General features: G+C 33.0%; 1 protein-coding gene across 1 annotated transcript in view; it reads left to right on the plus strand.

Moving 5' to 3' along the window:
* Positions 1 to 21,518, plus strand: part of LOC130903906 (voltage-dependent calcium channel subunit alpha-2/delta-3-like) — a 59,608-nt gene that overhangs the window by 37,797 nt on the left and 293 nt on the right. The window contains exons 17-22 of the mRNA XM_057816283.1: positions 9,745 to 9,818; positions 11,800 to 12,108; positions 12,220 to 12,359; positions 14,415 to 14,732; positions 18,248 to 18,498; positions 19,430 to 19,637. Of these exons, the coding sequence (XP_057672266.1) occupies positions 9,745 to 9,818; positions 11,800 to 12,108; positions 12,220 to 12,359; positions 14,415 to 14,732; positions 18,248 to 18,498; positions 19,430 to 19,637 (1,300 nt within the window). The remainder of the gene's footprint in view (positions 1 to 9,744; positions 9,819 to 11,799; positions 12,109 to 12,219; positions 12,360 to 14,414; positions 14,733 to 18,247; positions 18,499 to 19,429; positions 19,638 to 21,518) is intronic.

The raw sequence follows: 21,518 nt of genomic DNA on the forward strand, positions 1-21,518 counted from the left end.
ATCACCGGTAACATTCTTGAAGCAACCATTTTGGCTGGGAAGTTTAAAGGAAAAGTGGTTTTGCTGCCACGTATTCCGATGATACCATCAGATTCTACCATACCCTTCAAAAGGCTACAGTTTCCAATTCGTTTAGCTTTCGCCATGTCTATAAATAAATCTCAAGGTCAAACAATGTCCATTTGTGGTTTAGATTTGGAAAATCCATGTTTTTCTCATGGGCAACTATATGTTGCGTGTTCACGTGTTGGGAAACCGTCGAATCTATTTGTGTTAGCTAAAGACAGGTTAACCAAAAACATTGTGCACCGATTGGTGTTAAATTAAATTGAAATTGAAAGTATTTATAATTCAAAAAAAGAGACATTAATGTTTAAAAGTTTAAGACTGTCTGCCTTGCCTACCTCATTCATGATGTTTAAGCGTCACATGTTATTTACTGTATTATACTGTAATATACTTATTTGTTATAAAATTAAATGGAAATAATAAATCTGATAAATTTTTATTTTGTATTGATTTCTGCTTAATATCAAGTGTAAGAACATTTTAATTAATTGTGTTCAACGTACTTCCCCTTCAAATCTCAATCCAGTGAATTTGTATACCACCATCAACATTTTCGTCTTTGTTCGTAAATAATTTCATTGTACTAAAGGGTTATAGTAGTAGAAAGTCAAATAAGGAGATCACCATTTTTTTTTTTCAAATACCATCTGTGTAAATAAGCATAGTGGACTCCGTGTCTGATGTTCTTTTATCGTTCCTCTTAGATTGTTTACTATAATGTAATATAACAAAAACTTCAGCCACAGCAACGCGTGGCCGGGTCAGCTAGTATATATATATATATATATATATATATATATACTAGCTGACCCGGCCACGCGTTGCTGTGGCTGAAGTTTTTGTTATATTACATTATAGTAAACAATCTAAGAGGAACGATAAAAGAACATCAGACACGGAGTCCACTATGCTTATTTACACAGATGGTATTTGAAAAAAAAAAATGGTGATCTCCTTATTTGACTTTCTACTACTATAACCCTTTAGTACAATGAAATTATTTACGAACAAAGACGAAAATGTTGATGGTGGTATACAAATTCACTGGATTGAGATTTGAAGGGGAAGTACGTTGAACACAATTAATTAAAATGTTCTTACACTTGATATTAAGCAGAAATCAATACAAAATAAAAATTTATCAGATTTATTATTTCCATTTAATTTTATAACAAATAAGTATATTACAGTATAATACAGTAAATAACATGTGACGCTTAAACATCATGAATGAGGTAGGCAAGGCAGACAGTCTTAAACTTTTAAACATTAATGTCTCTTTTTTTGAATTATAAATACTTTCAATTTCAATTTAATTTAACACCAATCGGTGCACAATGTTTTTGGTTAACCTGTCTTTAGCTAACACAAATAGATTCGACGGTTTCCCAACACGTGAACACGCAACATATAGTTGCCCATGAGAAAAACATGGATTTTCCAAATCTAAACCACAAATGGACATTGTTTGACCTTGAGATTTATTTATAGACATGGCGAAAGCTAAACGAATTGGAAACTGTAGCCTTTTGAAGGGTATGGTAGAATCTGATGGTATCATCGGAATACGTGGCAGCAAAACCACTTTTCCTTTAAACTTCCCAGCCAAAATGGTTGCTTCAAGAATGTTACCGGTGATCTTTTTGATGACCAAACGCGTACCGTTACATAATTGAGGCGGATTCAAATTACGGAGGAGAATAATAGGGGAACCAATCTTTAATCGAAGATTATGTGGTGGCATTCCAGGTATATCTAATGAATTTAAAAATTCAATCGGAAAATTTACACTTTCATTTTCATCAACAACAGTATCGATTGATTTAAAAGACATCAGATCGCCTGGTAACAACTGTTGTATCTGGAAGTTAATTTCGTCAACATCAACGTTTTTGGCTGCCAAAATCGCCCGTTGACTGAGCCATTCATGATTCAAATAATTATTCTGTATATCCGGGAAAATACTCTGAATCAATTCATTTTTATCCTGAACAACAGTGCAAAAATTGTCTGGTAGTTTAATGCATTGCGTATTTGGTTGCAGTTCTATTTTACCGTTCCCAATATCTAGTAGTTGTTCGGAAAATATTTGTGCTGATGGATCATTTTGCAATTGTACTCGCATATTTATGGTCAATCGAAGTGTTTCAACACTTCGTCATAAGAATGATTGTTTCAAACATGCATTAATCTCATCCGCGAAAGTTGAGCGAGGTATAACCGGTAAGGTCTGCCGGAAGTCACCAGACAAAAGTAAGATAACACCACCGAAAAGTCTATTATTGCTGTTTAAATCTTGCATAGTTCTGTTTAATGCTTCAAGTGAATATTTGTGTGCCATTGTGCACTCATCCCAAATTATTATAGAACTCTTTCGCAACACTGCAGCTATTCCACTATTCTTTTTGATGTTACACATTGCATCTGGTTTATTATGAACGTCCAATGGCAGCTTGAATGTTGAATGTGCTGTTCGCCCACCATCCAGTAAAGTAGCCGCAATGCCTGACGATGCTACTGCTAATGCGATTTTTTGTTGCGACCGTATTTTGGCAAGAATCAACGATATTAAAAATGTCTTACCGGTTCCACCGGGTGCATCCAAGAAAAAAAAACCGCCTTGTTCAGCAGCAACAGCCAGCATAATCCGATCATAAATAATTTTTTGTTCTGCTGTCAGTAATGGTTCACTGTTCATGATAATTGTTGCTAAACTTCCATGGTCATATTGCTTTTCTCGTTGTAAATCGGTATTGACTAAGTCGGTGGCTGGACGATTAGGTGATGGCATACCATAATGATTAAGTGGTAAATTTGAAATAAGAACACATAAATCCTCGATCAAGACCAATGCTTCATTGTACATCTCTGGTGTATAATCTATGTTTTGGCATTGATTTGTTTGTCTAATTCGGTGCAAGATGTCTTCTGTCATACAATTTTTATATTTTTCCCACAAAGTTTGTGCTTGCGAGGGATAACATGTCGTCAAAATAATTGCAAACAACTGACGAATGTTATTCGGTGTTGATGTCAACGCAGCATCAGCAAGCGTTAAGTCCCAATGGTTATCGTCTTCTAGCAATTGCAGTTCACGACATGCATCCTGGTATGTATTGAATACTCGACCATTAATTGTTCGTAAAAATTCAAAAGACGTTGGTCCGGGAACATTCACCAATAACAAACGTAAATAGAAGCACTCACGTTGCTTTGGATGTACCGTGTAAAGTCTCCCCAATGTCTTAGCTTTGAATATGCCTGTAATGGAAGGATGTGGTTTTCCTTGTTTCCGTGGCTCCCATTTTTTACTGGATTTGTTCCATGTGAAGTAACGTGGAACATCACCATACACCAATGTCTTCGCGAATTGGCCAAAAACATCAGGTTTTTGACACAATGTAAAAAATTCAGTTAGAGTCGTTTTCGGAGCTTCGAACGCTCTTTGGAGAACATTTTCTCCAGTAAAGTATACACGTTGACCGTTTTCAAGATGTATTGCCAGATGTTGGACAGCAGGATCTCTTTCGTGGATGGGAAAGCTGAGAATATGCCAAATAGCTTCATTGCTGCTAATGTATCTGCCCATTTGGTATCGTGCTATTTCGTCATTTTTATTTATGTTTTGTACTTCAAATATGGCCAAATCACTGCCTTTGTTTACATATTTACAAATATACTTAATTGATTTAACAGAACTGCAAAGCTCAACATTGATATGAGCTTTGTAAGTTTTTGAAAGTAGTGGTGAGTATGGTACCACCCACTGATTATCAAACTCAACTTGATTTGGAAAGTTCGGCAGTCGCATTGTAAATGTGTGGCCACCATTCTCAGTACTTCTGCGGCGATACATTGGATAACCATCAATATCCGTGATCGTGTCATTCGTATGCGGCTTTGGGAAGTTTTTTTTACATTTTCCATTTTCCATGCACGGTGACGTCATGTTGAAAGCACCGCATGGCCCATGGATCATGTGTTTGGTGACAATATCAAATAATTCTTGATCAATTAATGGGTCTGGAATTTCGGCTGAAATTATTTGATCGATTTCTTCAGGACGGATTCTATCTTTAAGCCAAACCAAAATGTGGGCATGAGGCAAACCTCGCTTTTGCCACTCTATCGTATACAGCCAACAACGTGTGATACCAAAAATTGAATATTTAACAATAAAATCAATTAAGGATTTCAATTTTTGTTTAAACACCCGTGCAGTTAAATCATGACGATGAATGGCTTGTTGTCCTGGCAATAGTAAAGTTTGTATCTCTTCCCAATTCGGATTACATGTGAATGTAATAAATAAATCCGGTCGGCCGTAATGACGTACGTAAGTCATCGCATCTTGTATGTATTCCTGCATGTTCCGTGGGCTGCCGATGTAGCTTGAAGGTAAAATGAAAGCATTACCGATGTCATTGGGATTTAAATTTCCATCGATGTTTCCAGCAACAGCATCTCGTAAGTGAATATATTCTTCCGATCGTAGTTTCGCCTGGTTGAATCGAAGGAATCGCAAGCGTTCGCTTTCGACCTTAGCATACATATCAACAATGTATTGATGGAACAGCTGACGATATCGAAGGATATAATTGTCTTGATGTTGTCTAACCATTATTCGGTGTGCGTAGTAGTTCATTGAGCTAACTTTTTTATTTCTGTAATCACCTAAAAAAATAAAAAATAAAATGCAATACGAAATTAAAATCTATACATACAGTAAGAAAATAAATAGATAATTGTCAAATTTACCGGTATTTGGATCATACTGTTTGATATTGAGGTGATATTCATCTTGTCCTTGCCAAAATATTAATGGATATTGTAGTGCATCATATGAACGGTGTAGATCCGAAATCGTACTGACAGTGTTGTCTCGCCGTGTAATTTTTATAGATCTTTCGTCAACTGGATCACCAACCATGATAACAGCAACCTCATCAACAGTTGGAGCGTTGAATCTACCAGCATGTTCACCTAATGGTACTTTGTCGGCTTTAATGACGATTTGATAATTGTCATTTTGCAGTCGTGGCGAAACTCTTTTGATCAATTGAATTAGTTGATTGTGATCTTCTAAAAAATTTTCCAATAATATCACAATTGCTCTTTCCTCTGCTTGTTCAATAAAATTATACAGGCACCGAGTCGTCACGCGCTCTTCACAATCGCCCATAAAATAAATTTGAAGAAATTTCGGATTGTTATCAGGCATTGGCATCAGTGATCCGATTTTATGGTACACCTGGCCTTGAATTTTGAATGAAGTTTCAAAATTACGTCCATCGGATGCACGATCGCAAATTTTAGTTGCCCCAAATGACGTCATTTGGAAGCAAGAATTAAATTTGCGTATCTTACGCAAAAATAATTTGGAATCATCTGAATTGCCAGTAAGAAGGGATAATAAAGGCTCCGGCGGAGCGGGTAGAGGTGACAGCACAACTTTTCCTGATGCGCAGCACATGCCGGCTGCTTCATTCCGAAATTTCAATGCCTGACAATATTGACATACTTTATCCATTCCACCGATAGCAATTTTTGAATGCGCTGAGTAGTTAATATCTGGTGCATATTCAAAGGCAAGCCGAACGAATGATGCACGTGTTAATGAGCGGCTGATCCGTTGCCTTTGTCGATCTAGTACTCGTACTGTAGCTATGTTTCGTTCTCGTGCCGCTCTTGTTCTCGTAATATTCTGTCGCAGACGTTCGTCACGCTGTTCTTGAGATTCTTGTGCACGACTTTCTGCAGTCCTGATTCTTTGAGCTGCATTTCTTGTTTCGATTTGTTCTGGTAATTGCTGAGCTCTTTCAACACGTTTGCGTCGTGCCTCTCTGGTGCACGCGTTATTCAGTTTAGATTTTTTCGGTGGCATTTGACATTATTAATTTTAACAGATAATTTTGACTGTCAAATAATAATGTCAAATGCCACCGAAAAAATCTAACCTCAACAACACGTTTGCGTCGTGCCTCTCTGGTGCACGCGTTGTTGAGGTTAGATTTTTTCGGTGGCATTTGACATTATTAATTTTAACAGATAATTTTGACTGTCAAATAATAACAGACGAATAATTAGCAATAAATTAAAATTGCGGCTATAATTTGAGATTTAAACTATCCTATCTCTCAAGTTGGATCGAACTGCACATGGTGTGCAAATTTTATTATAATCGGTTAAGTGGTTTAGGAGTCCATTGAGGACAAACATTGTGACACGAGATTTATATATATTAAGATATATACCGCTTCCGCGGTCAGGATTATGAACAAAAGAACTAGGTTCACGGCTTGAACCGCCTTGGAATTTCAAAAATTCTCGACGTTTTGGCTCCTACTTTGGAGCTATTAACAATGTAAGAGTAAGGATAGGGTGGTTATTCGTTCATAGGTAAGAAGTTATTTGATTCCGTGGTCTCAATCTGCCTATTCCACGCAACGAATCAGCCCTTTTTGGTTGATTCTAAGGCCTCATTCGATTGTGTGTTCCATAATTGACATATAGCCTAAATGTTCTATTAATTTGACCTTTGATGTAAAATCAGAAATGTTTCACTTTTGCACTTTTAAGTTTTTAAGTGCTACATCAAATTCGACCTTATGCGAAGAGGAAAAATATATATAAATAACAGTACTTTGAGAAAACATCTTTAAGTGGTTGACTGTGTGTATCAGGTTCAGAAATTCCTCATAAAAAATTGGAAAACGTGAATACAAACGCTAAAAATCATACAATAAATCTTTTATAAGAACAAAAAATGTTGTAGACATAAAAATTGTACATTAATCATGTAAAACTTTTAATACTTAAGTGAGATTTGGAAAGACAGAACAACACGCCACCAAAGATCAAAACAAAAGAGATATTAGCGCCAAAATAACATTCACTTCTACGTTTTAGTCTGTTTCTTTTTCTAACGACACATAGTGGAGAAGAACAGAGTATTGTGAACCCCCTTTCAACGTCTTGAAGGGGCTTTCACTTGAGAGACCGTACAAAATCGATTATGGGACCACTTCACTTTAAAAACTTAGTTAAAGGGCCCTTTAATCTAAAGAAACCTTCAGTTGAAGTGTCAGATATCATGGGATTATGAAACCGGTCGTTATCTAGTAATATATAGTATACAACGGTCTTCTCGGATCCTACTGATCATTCGTCAAATTTGCTTAGTTTTCTTCCTTGTTATTCGATGAAATGAAGAATGCTCTTTATAGAAAACTACAATTTCTGTTCTCCCGTAACTGCTTATAAGTTTTCCATAATATGTATATTTTTCGCAGTATTTGATTGTTTTTCGGTTATTTCAAAACAATATTTTTCATCATTGCAGATAACTCTAGTGATAGCACTGACGTTTCTTACTTTTCATATTCATAAAAAGTTTTATAGAGTATGTCTTATTCCTGAGCAAATACAACATTAATTAAGAGTGTACTATTTAAATAAAGAATTCTTAACACCCACTCATTTCAATATTCTACTAAGTAACTATTTTAGTTACTTATGAAGGAACACCAAATACTTTCAAAGTATTTGAAACATAAGTAAGAATAGAATCTTCCAGCACTGTAAAATAGTACATAAGTTTCATAATACATTTTAAGGAAGCTTTAAATTAAAAGTTCCCATCAAATTAAGTCGTACGTTTCATAATTGCTGACCCAGGCGACTTTTTAAGTAGTTTGAAAAAAGGTTTATGACATAAAAGCTAGATATCGTGCTATATACAAAATAAAGCCCAAATTCACTACCCACAAATAGATGGAACACTAAAACTGTTATCTTATTGTACTATGTAATATTAGGGGTAGGTGTATTCAACCTGTATTTAGCTTGGTGTTGCTGAATGCTTCTCGCGTTGAATCCACTTTTATTGTTCCATGTCTCTCACTATATGCAAATGAACGTAAATTAGATCAATGTACCACCGGTATCATTGCCCATATTAACATTTTCATTGCTAAACAACTTATTTGTTGCTCTATTTTCAGTAACATCTTTATATTTCTTCACTTCCTCACTTAATATGATTTGTTCTTATTTCCCACATTGGTATTAAGATTTTTTTTGCATTCATTGTCAAGAAAAAACTTTTTCTAATGACACGTATTGAGAAAGGACAGTAGTAACTGTCGAAAACCTATAAACTAGAGCTAGGCAACATCTTAAAGGAATGTTCACTTGAGAGATCGTTAAAAATCGGTTATGGCACCAGTTCACTTTAACAACTAAGTTTAAGGACCCTTTAATATAAAGGAATCATTAGTTAAATTGTCAGTTAGGGTAGGATCATAGAACTGGCCCTAATAGATATCAAATATATAGAAAATGTTCATTTTAAAAGGGTATTAACAATTGTTCGCAACAAATTGTTAAAAATGCGTTATTTGATATATGTACCTTGAAGTTAGATATTTACGTGAGTAACCGTGACGCATTGGAAAATATGGATATCATGATTCTCAATAGAAAGCAAATAATAACAATAATTGAAATGATGCAATTTGAAAATACAGGGTTAGTTATCTGGGACTTTATTTAAATTTAAGAAATCGGAGCTTATGTTCAAATCTATTTTCCAAACTGGACCATTATAAATTTTTAATATCCATTTAGTGTTTTGGATTGAATAAATAATTCTACACTACTATCTGAAGGCCAGTGGCGGCTCATGCCCAATGGTTACCAATCCGTAACTTTTATAGAGACAACCTGTACAATCTTAAGATGGCAGAAATGTATTCTTCAATCGATTTTTCAACAAAAAGGTACTCTTTGCTTAACTCATGAAATTTATGGTTTAGGAGATACATAGATTTTTTGATCATGCCAAGGAAACTATTCGCCATAAAGAAACATTCTGAAAAAAAATTATCATAAGAGGTATTAAAACACTATCAAACATTTCTAATTGAACTGCATACTGTCGAACATCGAGTTACTTACATTAGGAAAAAATTGTAATATAAAAAAATTTAGTTGGTTGGCCTACTTATCAAATAAAAACAAAATGAAACTATAATAAATTTTCGAGGTATGCACCTTGTAGTTCTATGCACTTCCAAAATCTCACTATATAATTTAAACAAAGAATTACCATTAATGTTGTGTTAATGTGTGGGCAGAAATAATAGGTAATAATAAACTTCCATTGTGACACTATATGGCAGAATCTTGGAATGCTCTTCCAAGTTCAAAGAAATATCCTCTTTAGACTTTGTAAATGTGTGGAGATGCAAGGTGCCCACTTCAAACATTTATTATAGTTTTTTGTAGGATATTCATTTAAATTTTTTCACGTTTAAATTTTCTCCTTATCTAAGGATGTTGGACAGTATGCAGTTCAATTGGAAATGTTTGATTGTATTTTGAAACCTTCCGTAAGTATTTTCAATGAATAATTGCAATTTATGATAATTTTCTTCAGAATGTCATTCACGGCGAACGGTTTCCTTGGCATGTACAACGATCTGAAAATCTACATAACAGTTAACCAATAGATTTCATCAAGTTAACCAAAAACTACTTTATCGTTAAGAAATCGATTGAAAAATTAATTTTTGCCATCTTTAAATTGTCTGAGTTGTCCTAATAAAAGTAATACACATATAGATGAATTTCCAAAAATAGATTCAAGCATTGCTCACTGTTTGGATATTTCAGGATTTACTGTGAAAAATGTAAAGGTGAAACCCCAGAAGCTAAAATTAGAGATGCAGTTGAGAAGCGAGAGCACTGTAAGTACGACTTTTTTCTTCTACATATAAAACCGCTTGACGGACGATGCTTGGCACTTCGATGTCTGTTACAGCGCATAATGGCTAGCTCTTCCCACAGTAAAACCCCTTCGCTAGCCTAAAGTAGGCAGTAATTTGAACAGCCGTCTAGAAATACTTGGCGCACAGAGTCTATTTGTCTGAAAATTCCTTACCTATTCTATTGTCCTAGTTTTATGTCCTTTTGTCTGCATGATAGTATGTTTTGCTTTTCCCCTTACTATATTCGAGTATTCTTAGCTATCCAGCACCTTGTTTATTATATTTTGAATAGTGGTTGGTTCTAATAAGTTTTTCATGTCTCTTTTTTACTCCGTTCACCTCATTTATTTGAAGAAGGTATATTAATGTTAGTGCCCTTGTCCAGTTGGCAGTTGTATGATAGCTTATCTGTCCTCACTTTCGGTTCGAAGGTATGGTATTTTTTCAATCTGATTTTCTTTCATATATTTCCTACATTTCCAGTCATTTATTAAATATTAGTCTGCGCGCGTGTTTTTTAGTTTCTACCTATTTCATGTGCATTATAATTTCTTATAGCAGGATTAATGGCGGCAGTTTAGATATGACTATTGAGGCCTTTTTAGTGGTTCTATTATAGACACTTATGGTCCTGATTATCTTCTATAATCGGGCCAGAAATCAGAACATATATTTTCTAAATTATATATTCGACCATTATGTATTTTCAATGTGCATATAGTGAAGGCCAGGAGCGGCTCTTGCCCAATGGTTAACATCCGTAACTTTTACAACCTGTACAATCTTGAGATAGCAAAAATGTATCTTTCAATCTTTGTTAAAATCGATAAAATTCATGATTCGGGAGATATATAGATTTCTAGATCGTTGTACATTCTAAAGAAAACCGTTCGCCATAAAGAAACATTCTTGAGAAAATCATCAAAAATTGTAATTATTTATTGAAAATACTTACAGGATGTATTAAAACACAAACATTTCTAATTGAATTGTATACTGCGGAACATTGTGTTAAATAACGAAAAAATTGGAATGTAGTTGATTAGACTACAACCTATCAAATAAAAACAAAGGAAAAACTATAATAAATGTTCGAAGCAGACACCTTGCACTTCTACATACTTCAGGAGTCTACGGAAGATATTTCTTTGAGCTTACAAGAGCATTCCAAGATTCTGCCATATAGTGTCACAATGGAAGGTTATTATATCAATCATTTCATTTCGTTCCTTGTATTTACCTGAATTGCATATCCCAATCATCTAAATATCTCCAAGAAAATGAATCCATTCAATTCAGGGAAACACTTATTAGGAAAAATGTTATTTTTTACGTCATTTAGTAGGGGCGCGCTACATCGTGCTTGAACCATGTCTCTGCGAATGTTATAAGGAATATGAAATTCCAAGTATTGCTGACCATACAGGTTATTATCAAAAAATATAGACCAACTTGACACAGAATCGATGTTGATTTTTTGTTTGAATTGTACTTTGAGGATTCTCATATATTTGATGTTTGATTATATTTTATTACTTACTCTGAAAAGTTTCAATAGATGATTAAAATTTATGATAATTTCCTTTAGAATGTCTTTTTACGACGAACATTTTAATTGGCATGTACAACGATCCATAACCATAAACCATAAATTCTATAGAGCTAAGCAAAGAGTACTTTTTTGTTAAATAATTGATTGAAAAAATCATTTTTGCTATGTTTAGATTGTACAGGTTGTCCTGTCCCTGTACAGCTGTCCCTGGTCTTCGGTTAGTAGTGTAGAATTATTTATTCCGTCAAACACATGAACCATTATGAAAATTCATAATGTTCAAAAGTATAATTTGGAAAATATATAAATAAATTTAGAAATTTCTTTGACTATATTTTATATTGTGTATAAAATGAACTTCTTCGTCTCCGTTGTATTCACCTACATAATGTATATTTTCTGTTGTAGCATCACTCCTAAATTCACTTTTATATGACATGAATGCAACACAATGGTTTGATAAGTACAAGAAAATGGGCGCCGAAGAGAAACAATATGTCATAGATTACCAGGTACATAAGGTATTCTTAGCAACTTACTCGGGTTTAACCAGGTGGGGTAACTTTGGAGATTTGAATAATACTCACGAGGAAGATGAAGATAATTTTGAAACAAGAAATAATAGAGCTATTGACGAGGATTGGTACAGAAGAGCGGTTGAGCTTAATTATAAAGATGAGGATATGTTTATTTATGCAGTTCCCTTCGAAACATCAGGTGAGGTCCACACTAATACTGCAATTGAGATGAATCGAATTCATTTTCAACTGATGAGAAGTGAATGATTCCTATTTTTATGATAAATTATATGCTATTTGATCTTTCCAGGTTATGAAGACAATACAATGATAACTAGTACAAAGGCCATATTTGTAGGACACGGAGACAATAGGAGTCCATTAGCTGTCGTTGGCTTACAATTTAACCACAGGGAAATGTACGAATGGTATAACAATATAACAACTAAGGTAAATAAATTAGAATAGGAGTAGTATTTATTGATTTATCAGATTGATTGATAATTGTGGTATAGACAAGCACCATGTGCAAGCACAAATCTAATATTGACTACTAGCTCGCAATAATTAATTTACTGCCCTTGTTACATGAGCTTAGTCGGCAACAAGTGACGAAACTATAGCTATCTCGCAAGGTATACACAAAAATCAAATAAAACTATAATGTCATATTACTCGGAGAACATTTCTTTCTTATGAAAAAAAGTATATAATTTAGATATGTAGTATTGTTATTATTTTATCGCACCATTATACACATTCACAATTCTCATTTTTAAATTGTTTGATATTTTTTCCTAAAAAATAATGCTTTGATTATACGAATCGCTTAATGTAACTCGTATTTTACATCCAAAGCCAAATTGTAAATTCTCTAAAGTTATTTCGATCCTAGCTCTTATTCTTCACTCCATTATTCTAGATATTATTCTAATCTGGTGTTTCTTCTTCGTACAATATCGCTTTTAGTAATTCTTTTGTACATTCATTCTTTTTTTATTTATAATCAGTTATTTTTTAAGAGGTATAGGATATAGAATAAAGGTTTCAATATTGGCTTACAGTACGTCAATCGTTGCTGGTTAATCTTTGTAAACATTAGCGTTAACATAGGCCCACAAGAATTAGTCCAAAGGCATTAAATCACACGATTTAGGCGCACAAATGACGGGCCCCAAACGTGAGATTAACTGTTCAAGGGGGCTCTCAATTTGGCCATTGTTTCGCATGCCGTGTGGCATGTGGCTAAGTCAATCCTCACACAGTAGCGCTCGTCATTCACAGTAACATTCCAGCCATCGTCGCTTTTGAAGAAGCAATTTTTCGATAAAAAAGTGGATCTCCTTCCAACTTTGCCAGCGCCCATTCACCAAATATTAGATGTCGTGGGAGATCGTGTGGCTTCAACTCTTATATCAGCCGTATTTTGAAAGGTTTTACACCCAAATCCTTACACACAAGACACTATTTATGCGTGATCTGTCAAAAAGAGTGTTGCTAAAAAGATACCAGCAAAAAAATCACTCGTTATATTTTATTATCTCAGCAGTTATATTATCTCCTCCGTGCACTTGTTTTTTAATTAGAAAACATGAGAATTGAATTAATCTAATACTGCAAATAAATTGAAAACTAGATGCAATTTTACCTTCCAATACAAATTTTTTCTTACCAAAACCGCATGGTGCTAAATCTCGTTATTAAAGTTAGACACAGAGAAGGAGTTTTAGAGGCGTTTAAAAAGCTATTTGTGTCAAAGTACGTTTTCGTTATCAAAATAAAAATCTTTGATCTCTTTTAAAACGTTTTTGTTAGCCTATTGCTCACGTTTTGTGAGGTTGAGAATAGAACTGGAGCTTTTTCTGTAAAATCGATCAATATTGTTACATACTGATTTGATTTCACATCCAAATATATTAATTCATCGCATTAAGAAGCAGGGCAAAACGCATTTATTTTAATTAACTTAATTTACCTTGATCCAAAAATTCCTTCAGGATTTAGTGCCCTTTTACAGAACTGCAAACCTAGTTCTTTTTATGAATTTACAGAAATATATTATTATTCACTATGGTTCCACTTTTTCCTTATTGCCGTAATAAAAATCTAACGAGAGAGAACAAACGGGTGCATGTTTGTTTGAAAATGATAGTGATTTCAAACAAAGATTTAGTTGGAAAATATATCCTAGTTTTGTAGCTTATTGTAAAATTTTTAAATTTATTTATAGTTGAAAGTACATGTTATTATCAAATAATGTTACCTCTCTAATGACTGGATACATCAAGTTATAAAGACACAAAATCACTTCTAGAATCTGTAGTTAGCGATTGCCTGACGAGTTTATGGATAGCCTGTATTTTGTAGTATGCTTAAAAGTCTAACAAGTCGTAATTCCAATATATACCAGATACATATGGTATATATAGTGAAAAAGTTCTATACAATGAGTTTTTTATTGAATATCTAAAAATATGGGTCTACTTTTGATTGTTGTTTGTTTAGTGTGAAGGAAAAAACTGTAGAACTTGTAAACAAGAAGACTTGAACTGTTACATCTTGGACAATAATGCGTATGTAGTTCTAAGCGACGAACGCGAACATATTGGGAGATATATCGGTGACATTAGACCAGATATTTTATCTTATTTGATAGATGACAAGATATTCACACCATACAAAATGTACGATTATCAAGCTATTTGTCAAAAGATACCACCAAAGAAATTGCCTGAGATTGTACGAATACGGAAGAGAAAGGAGAAAATGGCGAGAAGAAAACCGAAACCTGTTAAAAGCTCAGCTTCTCCAACTTTTCTGAAAGTGAGTATGAATCAGAATTTTAAAAATCCCAAATATAAATATAGTATGTCAAGGGTTTTTTGTGACATTACTTATTTGTGACAGTATATAGTGGAATTTTGAAAAAATATTTCCTTCGTTACTCACTAAGCACTAGTTTTATTACGTCAACTATAACCTTATATATCTAAAATTTGACACTCACTGTATACATCATTATTGTATGTGAAAAATCGCGATCGGAAATAGTCGTCCCTTTCAAGCTTTTGTAGAATATACTTAAATAGAATCATAATATAGTAATACACAATATAAAACGTTGAATGTCTATTGAAAAAATTTTGAAAGACGTCACTCAGTTCCTTTATTCCGCGTCTTGCGGCATGAGTAAAAAAAATTATAACATCATCAACATTGTTTCCAAATAGCCTATACCTACTTTGCATAAAATTGTTATTGTGCATTGATATTGATTATCCAACTTGAATCCAAACGTTTGATAATATTTAGTAATAATATTGTCATGCCATTCGCGTCAATATTTTCAGTTTTAAGTCGAATGAAGTAGCAAGAAATTCATATTTTTAAAGTTCCTACATATGGAATCTGTAATGCTCCCATATTTCATATAGTTTACATGTTTTTTAGTTCTTTACGCTAGATCGTTCTCAAACTGGTAAATTTTTTTACATCTTTTGTTTCTCGAGGAACCATTTCATTAAACTTCGTTGGTAATAAATTATTAGTCAAACTTTGTTCTGTACATAATTAAGTACAGTTACTGGATGATGTTTAATCTTTTTTGTGGTCTTCCTCTTGATCTTTTCCCTTCGGGTTTTCCATCTCTTATGATTTTTGCTAATCTGTGCTCCTCCATTCTCGTTACGTGTTGATTCCAATTTCTTTTTCTCTCTCGTCCCCATCTTACTATATCCTGAATATTACATTGTTGGCGGATATCTTCGTTTGTTACGTGGTCTCGTCTAGTCTTTCCTATTATGCATCTTAATGTTTTCATCTCAGTTGTTCTGAGTGTTTGTTTTGTTTTCTTTGTATCGACTCTGGTTTCTATGGCATACGTCAGTATCGGTCTTATACATGTTTTGTAGATTTTTAGTTTCGTTTCTATTCCTATATGTTTATTTCTCCACACTATGTCCCTTAACGCACCTGTTGTGGCTGCTGCTTTTCTTACTTGGTATATCGTCTCTTGGTAAATATCGCGGTGGCTTGTTACATCTACTCCTAAGTATCTTGATGATATTACTTTCTTTATAATTGTCCCTTCTATCTTCAGCTTACATCTTAATGATTCCTTAGACACTGTTAGACATTCAGTTTTCTCTGTTAATATTGCCATATAGTATCCTTTTGCGGATTTATTAAATATGTGTAACATTCTTTGTAGGATGTCTTCGCTATTAGATATCAGTACCGCATCATCCACGTAGCATAGAATCGTGATGTTTCTGTTACCTATTTTGTATCCTGGTAGTTCTTAAGCTATCTCCTTGTCTTATACCTGTGTTCACCTTTATTTCTTCAGATACCTTTCCCTCAGCTTTTATTTTAGTGGAGCAGTTGTAATTGAGTTCTTCTGTAATTCTTATTATTTTAAGAGATACATTTTTTTCTTTAAGTAAGTATACTATGTCATTGAGTCGTATTTCATCGAATGCTTTTGTTAGGTCCACGAAACACACGAAGATAGGGTTGTTGTATTCTATTGACTTTTCCACTAATTGGCGAATTATAAAGATGGCATCTGTTGTTGATCTGTTCTTTCTAAAATCTTGCTGTCCTTCGCATATTGGGATTGTTGCTCCTAGTTCCATTTTTATTGAGTTAATCTTTATGCATTAATTTAGCAGTCTTTTAGTTGATCGTAATAGTTTCCACACTCTTTTTAGACTTCCATAAAAATCGTGCTCGATGTCTTTCGTGAATCTTTCCCAATATCAATCTTTGATGGTTTTTATCCTTGCATTCACCCTGTTTCTTGTTGCTACATAATTTGCGTGTTCTTCTGGTATTTTGTTGCTTTTATATTTTAAGTATGCGTCTCTTTTTTCTTTGCATATGATTTTTACCTCTTCTCTAAACCAGTGTTTGTTGCCTTTTTTGTTATTTACATTTATCTTTCTTGTTCCAAGTGCTTCTCTTGAAGCTGTTATTATGTTGTTGGTTATTTAATAATCGTTGTGTGTTATTTCGTTTTCTTCTATTTTTAATTCTAGTCTATTTTGATACAGGATTTTTGTGCTTTTGTTTTCTAGTGATTCTATATTAGGATTTCCTTCCTCTTGTATCTGCCCAAGTATATGTGTGTCGAGGTTTTTGTGGGTAGAACGTTTTGTTAATTCTTAGTTCGTTATGTGCACATAATTCTATTAGCATTTCACCTCGGTCATTTACTACATTTTCATTAAATTTTTCCTTTTCTTTGTCTCACCAAATTATATAATAAGGATCAAAGAAGCAACGATAAAATATTTTGATAAAGACTGAAGTTGAGTCTAAACGTCAAGTTTTTATCAATAAATCAGAAAATATTAAAAAAAACTTATTTTAAAACAGAAGATACCTAAGATCAAGAACACTTTGAAGCATTAATTTATCAAAAGGTTCAAGAAATTAAAAAAATTTAAATATAATGTTACCCCGTCTGAAAATACTATTAGGAAAATTTGGATTTTCATCATAATTCCTCATGAAGGTTTCCTAAAATTCCAGATCATCTTTTGAGAATATATGAACAAGTTGAGCTTTTTATGGGTGCAGTTTTCCATTATTTGGTTTTCCAAATTTTATAGAATCTCTCACGCATTTGTTATTAAATTTTGAAACAATGCTGCTTCCTGTGCTTCTAGTTATTGGAGGTTTTTCAAAATATGTTCCGTTTAATAAAATACATGCAAAATACATGCATTTTTTTGTTAGACTAGAATAATTCTGTATTCTCAGTATTTGAACTGTTGATATCATTCTAAATCTTTAAGTCTCGCTTTGCATAATCCTTCCACTTTTAGGTGGAGATTACTTAAGCCGCTTGACATGATGCAATACAACGGGCAATGCAATACAAAGCACAATATTTCTTGATAAAAAGCATGTGCACATGAAGTTCAGCTAATTGTTTCATACAAGATCTCGCACTTGCAACATCAGTTCGGTGCCATTTTTATTACGTGCAAGCTACAATACTAGGGAGAAATCTAGTAAATATAATAATCGATCCACTTACCACTTCATTACTTAGTTTTGTTTTTATCATTGTTAAACCGGTCACAGAATAATGAACAAAATTTTAGAAAGGTATTTGTGAAAATCACTTATTGAATTTTTATTTGTGGCAGCCATGATGTAATGAATGCAATTTCTTGCACCATGTCAAGCGGCTTTTACAATTATTACTTAATATTCTGAATTCCTTTTTTTTTGTTATATCCTCTGCAAAGTCTAATTTTTCATATTACGTTTATCCGGTTTTAAAATTTGCTAACGGATGTCAATTTGACTATATTGCTATTTTTTAGATAATGAATCATTTTATATCCATAAAAAATTGGTTTATAAGTACTATCTACTTACTGATTAATATGGTTAGAGGTCAAGAAGAAGAAGTCTATAACAGTACTAAAGAAGAATATATTAATTTCGCAAAGCTTATAATAGAAAAGACGGTCCCAACGCCATGCGATCAAGAAATGTGGATGCTTAATGTTAACAATAAATCGAAATTTCCTTTCAGTCGTTATGTCGAAGGAAGTAGATTTGAATGCAGTTGGTAAGGAGAATATATATTGGTTTATTTTTTATTCATTATTTGTCGAAGGATAATGAAAATCATAAAAATGGTAGGTGGGTTCTCGTCATACCATTTGAACTGCAAAAGGCGTATTTCTTCTATTCCATTTCAATCCTGAGCCAATGACACGCTAAAGTTGAAACAGCTCACTGTTTGTCTCTAATCTTCGATTACATCATCAAAATATGCCTTTTTCACATTTTTAGAATATGGAGAAATTTTAGAGCTGCAATACTAATACCAATTTTGTTGTTGAAAATAATTTTTTATCAACACATAGTCATCCAAAAACATTCTGCAAATAAACACAAAACATTTCTATAACTCTCCATAAACTTTATTATCTGCGAACAAAAAAGAATCATGTCACGTTATTGCGGATTCGTTAACAAACAAACAAGGAACGAAGCAAAGTGAAGAAAAAAATGTGATAATGAAATATTTATCTGTGAAAATGGACAATAACGAAGAGTAGAAATTCCATTCTTGATTAATGAGTAGATGACATTTCAAAATAAAACACACAAAAAATGGAAACACAAATATTTTATACTGAATACACTGGTTACACCACCACTATACCAACACACACAACACTAAATGAAGCACGTTTCGTCTTCTGTAAACAGTTTAGCTTCAGTCTCTGAATTTGGACAATTTTCAATTCAATGAAAATTTTACGCTTGTGAAGGATCGTGGAAAAAATGTTTTGAACTAACGCGGATTTGGATGTGTTTTGTTCTACCAATGCTATTTATGCAGATGGCATATTTGAATCTTACATTTCCAATTTCTATGGTCGAATTCACTGCACTAAAATGTATCTAATTTCTTATCTAGCCGAATTTAGTATCTTCTGATCTTTTCTTCTTTATATTTTTGGAATTCGAAATTAATTTTAATTTTGCAGGCCTTACGTAATAGATAGAATTCCAAACACGAACCTACTATTCCTGGCGACAAATGATAGAGATGACGCTTGTAAAACCGGCTTTCCTAAAATTTACTCCAATACACCCCAAGAAATTATTTACAATACTTCTTTACCTTGCTATATAGCTACTATGAACAATTACACCAGAAGAACGTATATGAAATGTTATAATAAGAATGAAAAGGTAAGATATTTAAGAGTTAATTTATACGTATTATATATCTTACATACGTAACTTATTGGTACACAAACTATTCACTAAAACCTACCCATTAAACCAATCACTTATTATCTAATATATTTGAATTTACTATACGTAGTTACATTCAGATTATAAAATGAAGATCAATTTTTGGTAGTGACATTTTGTCAGTTGTATATTGATATGAATGTACACTTAAAAATATCAAGCCTTCAATACGGACAAACCAAATGCGAAGTTATTGAAACTGAGAAATTCTTATTATTAAACAATTTGTAAAACTTGTAAGACTGGATATATTTTATACCGCCCGAGTTCCGTTCCAAATAGGTATTACGTCATCAGCGCCGATTGTGTTTGTAGAAGGGCAACCTACCGATTTTACAAAATGCCACTAGCTAAAAAGTGCAATGGCTACTTATTTTACCACAAATAACGATTTTATGTTTGTTAAAATCCGTGGGATAAACCAGATGGACATATAGATCGATATAATGATATATTTTTGGGACAAAAACAAGAATATTTTATGTGCACGAAACCTTTTAATTTTGAGATACCAAGTGTTAAAGTTTAATTAAATGTATCGCATTTAATTTGGAGCAAATGTAACTTTATTGTATAGTATTCGAATAAAAATATTGTTTTCTAAATGTTACAGTATCCATAAATATTATTAATTCAAAATAGTTAATACCTGATAACTGATAAGATGTGTCAACCAACTTACACATAAAATATGTAGTTTTATAAAATTTTTCATAAAACAAGAATATATCCGTACCATATAGTTCTGAAAACCGGTGGTGCCCTCTTTTTTTCTTAACCAATATTATTAGGCTAGATCCCGTATGGAGACCATTGCAAAAAAATGACCAAATCACATGTAACACCTTAAAGCTACTATATTATTGTTATTATAATACGTCAAGCTACCCTGTATCGTAAGTTGTAAGCTTTGAATATTCTATTTAAAAAAGTACCTAGTTACCTCGAAATGATCTTTGTCCATCCTTGCTTCAGTATACTTACAAAAAGTACAACTAATACGACGCGATGGGATGGTAAAATAAAACAACGTGGTATGGATGCTGCTGAAGCTTGTCGGGCAAAACTCGATCGGCGCTGGTGACGTAAGCAAACGATTTGCGCGTTGCAAAATGAAATTACTGCGAAGTTAAAATATTACACTTTTAAAAGTTTATATCAGCGCTATTATGAGTGCTAGAGACTTGTGAAAAACTGTAAAATTGATGTAGCGACGTGCCAAATTGTTTAAAATTCAAACTCGACAATTTTAAGACCCATTGGTGCTCAAATGACTAAAGAAAACTATATTTTATTTCGAAAATAACTTGTTACGTGAAAAATAGCATTTGTTTTAAATATATTTCTATAATTTGATATCGATATAAATAAACTTCAGACTAATAGCTCAGCTTCGTTCAGCTGATGAAAAGGATAATAACAATTACTTAAATAAAACTATCATAAATTTTATGCTGATAATATACGTCAAATGTGATATTTGATTCTGCCCGTAGTTTTATACAGAGTCCATCATTTAATGCACTTAGATTAAACTATGTAATCATGTTATGTTATCGAAGAAGGGGAACTTAATTAGTTCATTCAAATCTAAAGAAATGAATAAATGACAATCATGAGAATCAATTTAGGAAAATATTGTCAATTGATATCCACATCTGTCTATAGTAAGTGTAGTTGAAAGTTTTTTATCAATAAAATCGATACTCCAAAATTAAACGATGTGAAAAAATTATTGACTGCCTAAATGTTTTTCCATCCGACTAATTCTTAATGAGATTATGATTTCATGCAATTTGCAAACAAATATGAATG

This window comes from Diorhabda carinulata, chromosome 2 (assembly GCF_026250575.1).
Source record: "Diorhabda carinulata isolate Delta chromosome 2, icDioCari1.1, whole genome shotgun sequence".
Classification (NCBI taxonomy): Eukaryota; Metazoa; Arthropoda; class Insecta; order Coleoptera; family Chrysomelidae; genus Diorhabda; species Diorhabda carinulata.